Genomic DNA, 9,590 nt, shown 5'->3' with positions numbered 1-9,590 from the left:
TCAGGGGCCAAAGAGTCAGGGGCCAAAGAGTAAGGAGCCCAAAAAGTCAGGAGTCTAAAGAGTCAGGGGCCCAAAGACTCAGGGGACAAAGAGTCAGGGGCCAAAGAGTAAGGAGCCCAAAAAGTCAGGAGTCTAAAGAGTCAGGGGCCCAAAGACTCAGGGGACAAAGAGTCAGGGGCCAAAGAGTCAGGGGCCAAAGAGTAAGGAGCCTAAAGTGTCAGGAGCCTAAAGAGTCAGGGCCCCAAAAGTAGCAGTTTTACAGAAACAACTATAAATATATTTTTTTGTAAATTAATAAAACAGATTTTTTTTAGTTTCTTCCCAAAGTAAAGATTTGTTTAAATCTTTGTAAAAATCTGACTTCAGAGAAACTTGGTGTCCTTCCGGCACCAGCTGGTTCCTCTGAGTCTGGACCTTCAGAAACAGAACCTGTCGGACTCACTCGAAGGTAAAGAAGAGGCCGCAGGTGAGCAGAATCAGAACCAGGGTCAGGTAGAACACCCCGGTCTGTCTCGCCATCATGATCCTCCCGTCGCAGTAGAACCGGTTCCTCCCCGGGAACACCTGCCACTTCCTGCGGGGGGTTCGGCCGCGGTGGGCCGGACCGGAGGGCGGCTCGGTGCCGGCGGACGGCGGGGAGGCGCAGATCAGGCTGTACCGACCCGGTTCGTCCGGAGCCGCGTGCTGGATCTCAGACATCCTCACAGGTGAGCGGCGCGCAGGTGAAAGATCAAAGGATGTCAGAGCTGTGCGCGCGGAACCCACGAGCCCGACCCAAAACAAAGCGAGAATATTTTTTAATTATTATTCCGTAAACAAACTCGTGGCTGGACTCACGCGCACTGGAAACCCCCAGACTGGTACCCAATCAGCGCTCCTCTGTTTGAAGGCTATCCCCCGGGCTGGTGGTTCCGGTTCTGGGCGGGAGTGGTGTGCGTGATTCGGGTCGGGAAACAGGAGCGGCTCCGGGGCTTCAGATGATCTGTATCATGAGGAGGAAGAAAAGGAGGAAGATGATGAAGAGGAGGAGGTGAAGAGCATCCTGATTCTCTGCAGAGCTGCACAGATCCTCTACCAGCGAGATGCACCACACCGCGGGGAAATAAGAAACCGAACACACACAGAAGCAGAGTGAGACCTCTCTCTGCTTTCTGCTTTCACTTTGAAGGAAAATAGACGATCTTTGTTAAGAATTCCGTCCTCAGTTTTGAGAAAAGTAAATAAAAACGCGCGTGACTAAAATGTATTTAAATTTGTGAAATAAAAATCTAATCATATTTTAGTAACTCACTGCATATTTTTGAATTTGTTTTTAGATTATTAATAAATGAATAGATTTGCGTTCCGGGCTCGCTTGTTTGTGTCCGGTGGTTTTACGGGGACGGACCGGAGCAACATGTCTGCCGTTGGTGTCGATGAAGACTCCGATGTTAGGAATGAAGGTAAAAGGGACGAAGATGCCAAACTGCAGGTGTTGAAAGGTGAGTCTGTGGTTAACCTGTTTGACTCTGATTTCCGGTTAAAGCGCGCGCCGCGGTCTGATTGGTCGGTTTTTCTCCCTTTGAGGTCAAAACAAAGTCGATCCGCTTCCGCCAAACTCCAGTCAGAAAACAGTGAATTTAAGGATCACTGCTGGAAGAACCAGAACTCAGAGGAGATTATTAAAATGTCTGAGGCCGAACTGAAGACATTTTAATTAGTTTGTGTTCTGGTGAAATAAACAAAACTCAAATGTGTTTTTTGTCAGTTTTTTCAAATAACCTGGCTGTCAAAATCATAAAACATTAATGTTCTAATTTTAATTTTAATTTTACAGCAGAATGCTTATGCTGTTAAAGAGTTACTTTAACCTTTTAATTTTAGGCACCTGTAAACAATAAAGCTACTAAGTGTTAGTCAGGTACAAAGAATAAATAACTTCATGGTAAGTTATCTACAGACTTTCTGATAAAAACATTAGTTAGTCTTAAGATTTAATTATAAAAACATCACTTCCTCCTTTATTTCCACCTGTGTGGTGTTCAGTGATGCACCTGTCTGCTGTGACATCACACCTGGCCTTCTGTTTACAGGTGCGGCGTTTCTGATCACAGTGGCGTCTGCAGGAATGATGGCGGGCTTCGGCTCCACGCTGGCGCTGGCCAAGAAGAAGAGCCCGGGGTGGTTCAGTCAGGTACGTTCTGCCACAGAACCAGGTCAGTCTCCAGGTGTGTCTGTGTTTGGATGAAGTGATGAAAGGTGATGGCGTTCTCTCATCACGTGCCGGAGCTGTGCTCTGATTGGTCGGAGGCGTTTCTGCTGTTCCACTTAAGAGTCGAGTTTCTTCATTTAACAGGAAGAGAACAAAATAAACTTTAAAATGTTAAATTTCATCAGAGACCCTCAACCGACCAATCACAGCTTTCACAGCCTGTGATGTCACAAAGAGGCGGAGCCTCTTGGCTCAGTTTACCTGAACAGAACTCTGACCTCCAGCTGATTGTCTCTACCACCACCTGTGTTGTACTGTTGTCATGGTTACAGTCTCTGCGCTCCTATTGGTTGACGCCTGACAGTAACCGGCAGCCATCTTGCTTCTCCCGCAGGGCCTGGCAGCGACGGCGGCAGCCCCTGAGAGCGGTGCCTCTCTGGCCCTCAGGGCTCTGGGTTGGGGCTCCCTGTACGCCTGGGGGGGCGTCGGCCTCCTCAGCGTCGCCGTGTGGAAAGCTCTCGGCGTTCACAGCGTACGTTTTTTACCCACAATTCACTGCTTCACCTGGAAAACAAACTGATTTTAAATGTAAATATGAAGGAAATGAATTTAAATCGTTCAGTTTGAGTCTTCTCTGATTTCAGGACAAACGTCTGAATAAGTTTTTATTCCTGATTTCTGTAAAAATGGTTCAATTTGGGTCCAGCTGGTCGGACGGATGTTCTGACCCGTTCTCTCCGGTTCTCCTGCAGCTGGCTGAATTCAGGCTGAAGATGCAGTCCTTGTTCCCGTCCATCCCCAAGAACCCAGAGGCTGCAGCCGGATCAGAACCGCTGGACTGGGACTCCCTGTTCAGGTCCAAGTGACCCAGATCAACAGGAGACTAAATCTGGACCCCTCAGAGACAGAACCGGAGAGTCAGAACCGATGATCCGGACCCCTCAGAGACAGAACCGATGATCCGGACCCCTCAGAGACAGAGCTCTGGTTCTGAAACTGGACCAGAAGAGGCTCAAGTGGAAATAAAAACATTTAAGTGAAATGTCCTGCAGAGGCCACCGTACAGACGGAGGTAAATAAATGTTTCTATTTGAGAAGTTGTTAAATATTCAGTGAATGTTCTGTAATAAAGTCAGAACCAAGGCCCGGTTTTTTAAATCAACGCTTCCTGTGATTCTCTGGTGGTGAATCTAAAAACTTCTCAGCTCCATCAGGAACAAGAAAAACTGGGTTTGGTTTCGTTGTACTGAACATTTCCACCTCACGGGGGCGCCACAGTGATCAGAACAGGAAGTCAGCGTGAAGTTAGATCCAGAACCCTGCAGCTCTGAAGTTCTGATCCAGTCCTCCAGAGTCCAGACTTTCTGGTCTAATCTTTGCGCCCGACCCGATCAGAACTTAGTTTTTTTACTCGGTGGTCAGAAATGGTTTATAATCGTATAAAATGAGCTGAAACTGCTCGTTTCTTTCACCTTCCAGCAACATCTGTGAAGATTTGGGTTTTATTATTTTGTGGGTCAGAAGTTAAAGTTCTTTCAAAGACCTTCAGAAGTTCTGAAGAATTACAGGTTCTGACCCAACAAACCCAGAATGAGGTCAGCACCGACCTGATGGACCCGAGGGACCTTCCAGTCCCGGGTCCGTCTGTAGAAACCTTTGAAGACCGGCTCAGAGTTCTTGTACATTTATTCTTTAACATGTGGAACATATAAATATCTCATACTGAAGAAACAAAACCTTTTTTCTCTTTTAACATTTGTTACAACAGGAGTTAAGTCCCGCCTCCACTTCCTGTACACACAGCCCCGCCCCCACACACCGCCTGAAACAGATCCAGGTGAGCTGCTGCCACCGGCGCCACCTGCTGGAGATCTAATGTACATAGTCTTTTTACAGGAGGAGGAAAAGTTCTTGAAAACAGAAATGGGCTCCGCCCCGCCCCCCCCCAGCGGTGAAACACTGGTGATCAAACTGCAGATGGTCAAAAAATTCACATTTAAAACAAACTTATTGCACCAGAACAAAGAACACGACTGAACATCAGCGTTTCCTCCGTCGATTTATCTACAACACCTGGCCCCGCCCACCTCCACCTGACCCCGCCCACTCAGGGCAAACAGAACGAAACGAGCACAAACCCGAGTGTTGCCGCACTTTGGTTCAAACTAAAGAAACTGACAAATATTTAAAAAAATTTAAAAGTATTAAATATTTTTTGTATTAAAATTATTTAAAAATCCCAAATAAAAGTTCCTGTGGATGGAGCCGAGGAGATATATTTTCTTTATAGAATCATTTGTACGTAAAAACTTTGTTTCCTGTTCTTTAAATAAAAATAGAGTCGGACCCGGTCGGTGTCACGAGCGGCTGAGTTTGAACAGTACTTCACACATGATGGACGCCACTGACGGGTTGAGGGCGGCGGACAGCGAGATGTCCAGCAGCCGGCCCTCGAACAGAACAAACTCCTCCCGGTTCTCCTCCACGCTCGCCATGGCCAGCAGCGCCTTGGCCGCGCGGCACATCATGTTGATGCTGGGCGGCTCCGGCGGCAGCGTGGCGTGCAGTAGGCCGTGAGGGTTCTGCTGGTACTGGGCCATGGCCAAGCTGTCCTCCAGGAACCCGATCAGAGTTCCCACGCTGCCCTTCTGCAGGGCAATGGCCCTCGCCGCCGCGGGGTCGCCCCGCGCCAGGTTGGACAGCACGGCCACCGCCATCTCCCGGCACACCTGGCTCCTCCTCTCCCCCACCAGGCGCAGCAGCGTGGAGAAGAGCTTGCGCTGGCGGCTGAAGGGCGGCGTGGCGAGCAGCAGGTCCACGTTGCAGTCCTGGATGCTCAGCTTGCAGAGACACTCCAGGACGAGTCTCTGCGGCGTGAGCGAGGAGAAGCTGCCCGCCGAGGAGAAGGGGTCCTGTGCCTCGGCGGACGGACACACCATCCAGTGCAGCAGCCCGTCCAGGATGGGCAGGCAGACGCTCTCGGGGTACTGGGACAGGTCCAGCTGGCCCGCCATGTTGGCCAGCGTCACCAGCGTGTTCTCCCGCAGCGCCGCCAGGCAGTCCCACCACCACTCGTCCCGGCTGCAGGCCAGACCCTGCTCCTCCTCCCGCTGGTAGGTGGGGGGCGTCCGCTTCCTGGGGGGGTGGCGGTGGTGCAGCAGCACCAGCCGGCCCAGGATCAGAACCAGGCCCGGGTGCCGCGACAGGACGGCGTCGTTGCCGGGGACGAAGGAGAGGTTCCGCATGATGTTGGAGATGCAGATGCAGCGTTTGGCCAGAGAGTCCTGCCAGGACTCGGCCGTGGACAGGGGCGCCTCGTCACAGCACCGCGGCTCGTCCTCCAGCTGGCTGATGGGACTCTGAGTCGACCTCTGACCTTTGACCTCAGACAGAGAGTCTGCAGACAGAAGAATCAGAAACGGTTTAAACATGAAAGAGACGTGAAGTTACAGCCGGATTCTGATTCTGATTACTGAATGTTTCTGATGGGAGGACCGGGTCCAAACAGGACCGGGTTTAGAACTCCAACGGGACCAGGATGTATGTTTTATATAATAACTTATTTTGATGCTCATTAGGCTTTAATAATCAGATAATTGATGATTCAGTTAAAAATCTGAAATCCTCATCCAGGACTTTACCTCCTTGAAGCTCGTCCTCAGTTCCTCCTGTGCTGCCCTCCTTCAGGTCTGGGGGGGTGAAGTCTCCGGTCCTGTCACTGCCCTCGGTCCGATCTGGGTCTGGGTCTGGGTCTGGGGGGGTGAAGTCTCCTGTCCGGGGCTCAAAGTGTGTGTGGATGTGAGCCGTGGAGTCTCCGCCCCCGGCCTTCCAGTGCAGGAGGCCGCTGATGAAGCCGTTGTGTCGGCTCAGGCTGCTCCAGCGCTCCTCCACCTCCTCCCACCCCTCCCCCGTCTCCTCCACTTTGATTGGCAGTTTGTCGAACTTGCTGCTCTGTTGGGGGCGGGGCTCTGTGTCCTCCTGGACAGGTTTAGTGTCCTCTGTCTCCGCCTCTTCAGCCTGACCTTCAGGTTCAGGCGCCCCTGCTTCCTTCAGGTCCTCGGGGAGGGGCCCCAGCAGGGTCTTCTGGCCCTCGGCCCCCACCTCGTACTCCTCCAGGATGCCAAAGATCTGAATGAGGCAGCGGCGGTAGAACTCTACAATGAGCTCGAGGAAACCCGTGAGCTGCAGAAACAGGAAACCTTCAGTTTTACTCGGAGAAGCGGCGCAGAGTTTCAGCACGCGGCGTTCAGGACTCACCTGAGCCAGGTTGAAGGAGCCCACGGTGCCGTCGTCGTACAGCAGGATGTTAATGGTGTCCAACGCCCACGTGCTCTCCGCCAACAGGCCCGACTTCAGTGACATCATCACTCGCCACGCCTCTGGAGTTCCTGACCAATCAGATCACAGCGTGAGAATCCGTTGATTTAAAGGTGTGTGTGTGTGTGTGTGGGTCTGACCTGTCTCCTTAGCTGTAAGGCGTCGCCGTGGTTTCAGTTTAGGGGACGTGGCCTCCACAGAGCTGGGGGGGAAGCTGACCTCTCTGTGGATGAGGGGGAGGCCCTGAGCAGGTGGGGGCCCGGTCGGGGCCCCCGGCAGCCCTGGCTTCTTGACGGAGGACAGGTAGGCGGAGCTGTTGGGGGACAGGGAGCCGGCTGGGGGCCGGGGGAAACAGGAGGGGCTGTGGGACCGGGTCACGTGATTTTGGATGGTGGGTGTGGCCTGGAAGGAGGAGGGCGGGGGTCTAGCAGGAGGTGCGGAGGAGGAGGAGGAGGAGTGTGGGGCGAAGGGGGGCTGACGCTGGTTAAGGTGACTGGGGGGCCACTGTGTGTCCTGGGGGGTCCTGACCTCCTGTTCGTCCCCTCGGTTCATAGGGGGGTAGGGGGGCCCCTGGCCCTGCCGGCTGTAGGTGAAGCCCACGTCTGTCCTGGGGGGCCACATGTTGGACTGCGGCCCCTCCCCGGGGCCCCCGGACACCGTCGTCCCCCCTGAACTCATCACGCCGTGTTGCGGGGGTCCTGGTCTGTCCCGGCTGTACGGGTACAGGTACTGTCCCTGGACGGGCCGGCGCTCGGGGCCCATGAAGCCCCCGTTTCCTGCGCCGTACGGGCCGAACACGTCGGACTGCTGGGAAGCGAACGCCTCGCCCTCATGGCGCTTGGCGGGCGGATACACCCCCTCCATCGGACGCTTGTAGCCCTGCAGACAGAGACCAGATCAGAACCAAACAGGACTTCCTGCTCCCTGCTGTTGCCATGGATACGTCCTGTGATCCAGATGTTTGGTTGTGCTGCTCACCTGCTGCTGGGGGAACAGGGGCTGATGGGAACTGTAGGCCATGTGAGGAAACTGCTGCCCGTAACCGTCGTGTCCGTGCCTGAAGACAAGAGAGTCATGAGAACCTGAAGACCGGGTCAGAACCAAACCTTCAGGAGCTGTAGCTCCGCCCACCTCTGCTGGGGGTATCTGTTGGAGGGAATCATGCCGGCCTCGTTTCCAGACGGACACATGCTGTTCTGACCTGCAGGGGGCGCCATGCCTCCATCAGGACCCATCCCATGGTCCAGTCTGCAGGACCCAAACACACACAGGGTTTAACAAAACCGGGCCAGAACCTCTTCTGAAATCTGCTAAAGTTTGACAGTTCTTGTTCTGAAAGTCAGCAGGAAGAATCTGACCTCCGCTCATAGCCGGGGCCGTAGGGGTACTGAGGTTTGGGGCCCATCGCTGACCCGGGGCCAGAGGGAGGCCCCCGGGGGTACATGTCCTGCATGGCACTGCCGGGCATCTGACCGGGACCAAAGACCTCCCCAGGAACCGGACCTGAAGGGGACCAAGTGAGGAGTGATGAGAATAATACAAACTGCCAGCAGGGGGCAGCGCTGCAGGCTGGAAGGTAAACAGAACTCTGGGAACAAGCCTTTCATTAAATATAAGTTATTATGTTTATTAGTCCTTTAATTCAGATCTTGGTTCTGGATTAAAGGACCAGAGGAATATTACTGATATAAAAATAATAAACTGTTGTTTTGTCTGTCAGTAGGTTATAAATGAGGATTTCTCTCACCTTTCCGCGGGTCTCCGTACGGATCTTTGTTGGTATCAAACTGCAGCCTCATGCTCGGGTCTGTCGGACCTCCGCCCTGCTGGTAGGGGCCGCCTCCGGGCCCCGGGCCCCGCTTGTTCTGAAAGGCTGGGTCGCTGCCTTCAGAAAAAGGGTCCTGAACGCTCACACCCCCCAGGTTCCTGAGAGGAAACACAAACATCAAAACTACAGAAAAACTCTAGATGTGAGAAAAGAATTAATAATTTCTTTATTTTATTCCTTTATCAGACAGAAAACCATCAATAATATCTGATAACAGAATATTTGCTGTTTTGTGATAATTATCCTGGTTCATTTATGTAAGACTTATTAAATATGGCGGACCACAGGGCTTTCTATTAATCATATTTCTGAGGAAACTGAGCTCCGACCTGCTTCCTGGCTGGGGGCCCATCTGGCTGTGAGGCGTGGCGGACGGGGTCGGGGGCTTCAGGTCCACGGGGGCCTCCATGAGCGAGCTGCTGCTGGACTGAGGGGTGTTGGGGCCCTGCAAGGAGCCCGAGTTGGCTGCAAAGATGCAGAGCAAACGTCACCTTCATCATCAGCACCATCATCATCATCACAGTCATCATCATCATTAACATCAACATCATCATCACCACCATCATCACCACTATCATCTTCATCACCACCATCATCACCACCATCATCTTCATCATCATCATCATGTTTTAGGTTTTCCATTAAAATTTTTAGTGTTTTTCTGACCAAAGATTAAATTTACTCACTTCCACTTTGAATTTATTTGATTAAAGTTATCTGCTGTAATCTTAGACAGTTGATTGGCTGCTCTAAAGTTTGTTTTAAAGTCGTTTTCAGTTAAAAGATTTTTTGACAAATCCTCTGATTTCTCTAACAACAGAATCGTCTTAATTCTGCAAAACAAAACCTGTTCAAACTTTTACACACAGAAAACACTCCAGATCTCTGAATAAAGATTTCTACTGGTGAAAAAACAACAATAAATCATGAAACTAATGGTTTGTTTCCAGTTGGACGTGTTTTTGTGACGGACCGCAGCCACCTGGACAGGTGTGATGAGGGGCGGAGACAAGAGACATGTTTTTACTCCAAAGGGGGCAGGGCTAAAAAGCCTGAGAACCACTGAGCTTCAGAAAGGAAGTCAAGTCACTGTCCTAATAAGGACAGAAATACAATCAGAGAGGGGCATTGTGGGTAATTAGGTCAAAATGAGGTCACTGATGTTTATATTTACACTCTGCTCACAGCTGACATCCTGAGTGTGTGTGTTAGTGTGTGTGCTTGTGTGTGTGTCTGTGTGTGTGAGTTAGTGTG

At 51.8% G+C, this 9,590-nt stretch overlaps 3 protein-coding genes across 3 annotated transcripts in view; 1 reads left to right on the top strand and 2 right to left on the bottom strand.

The window, feature by feature from the left end:
- LOC108249682 (palmitoyltransferase ZDHHC14) overlaps positions 1 to 2,128 on the bottom strand; it is a 10,444-nt gene extending 8,316 nt beyond the window's left edge. Inside the window, exons 1-3 of the mRNA XM_037981451.1 lie at positions 2,034 to 2,128; positions 865 to 982; positions 443 to 746 (exon numbers count right to left, since the gene is read on the bottom strand). Of these exons, the coding sequence (XP_037837379.1) occupies positions 443 to 699 (257 nt within the window). The 5' untranslated portion in view covers positions 700 to 746; positions 865 to 982; positions 2,034 to 2,128. The remainder of the gene's footprint in view (positions 1 to 442; positions 747 to 864; positions 983 to 2,033) is intronic.
- On the top strand, positions 1,333 to 3,353 carry tmem242 (transmembrane protein 242). Its single transcript, XM_017404872.3, has 4 exons — positions 1,333 to 1,481; positions 2,073 to 2,173; positions 2,586 to 2,723; positions 2,944 to 3,353. Exons 1-4 carry the CDS (start codon positions 1,397 to 1,399, stop codon positions 3,055 to 3,057), a joined length of 438 nt encoding a protein of 145 aa, XP_017260361.1. The 5' UTR covers positions 1,333 to 1,396; the 3' UTR covers positions 3,058 to 3,353.
- A 506-nt stretch (positions 3,354 to 3,859) lies between these two features.
- LOC108229208 (AT-rich interactive domain-containing protein 1B) lies at positions 3,860 to 8,801 on the bottom strand (the record flags this gene model as incomplete). Its single annotated transcript, XM_017404869.3, is given in 9 exon segments — positions 3,860 to 5,588; positions 5,833 to 6,373; positions 6,449 to 6,579; positions 6,649 to 7,387; positions 7,487 to 7,565; positions 7,640 to 7,756; positions 7,867 to 8,011; positions 8,256 to 8,434; positions 8,666 to 8,801. Coding segments are annotated over 9 exon segments (3,107 nt in total), but the record flags the coding sequence as incomplete, so codon positions are not given.
- Between the last annotated feature and the right edge of the window lie 789 nt (positions 8,802 to 9,590).

Source organism: Kryptolebias marmoratus, linkage group LG19, assembly GCF_001649575.2.
Source record: "Kryptolebias marmoratus isolate JLee-2015 linkage group LG19, ASM164957v2, whole genome shotgun sequence".
Classification (NCBI taxonomy): Eukaryota; Metazoa; Chordata; class Actinopteri; order Cyprinodontiformes; family Rivulidae; genus Kryptolebias; species Kryptolebias marmoratus.
The sequence above is the reverse complement of the archived record's forward strand: the minus strand, read 5'-3'. Positions and strand labels throughout refer to the sequence as shown.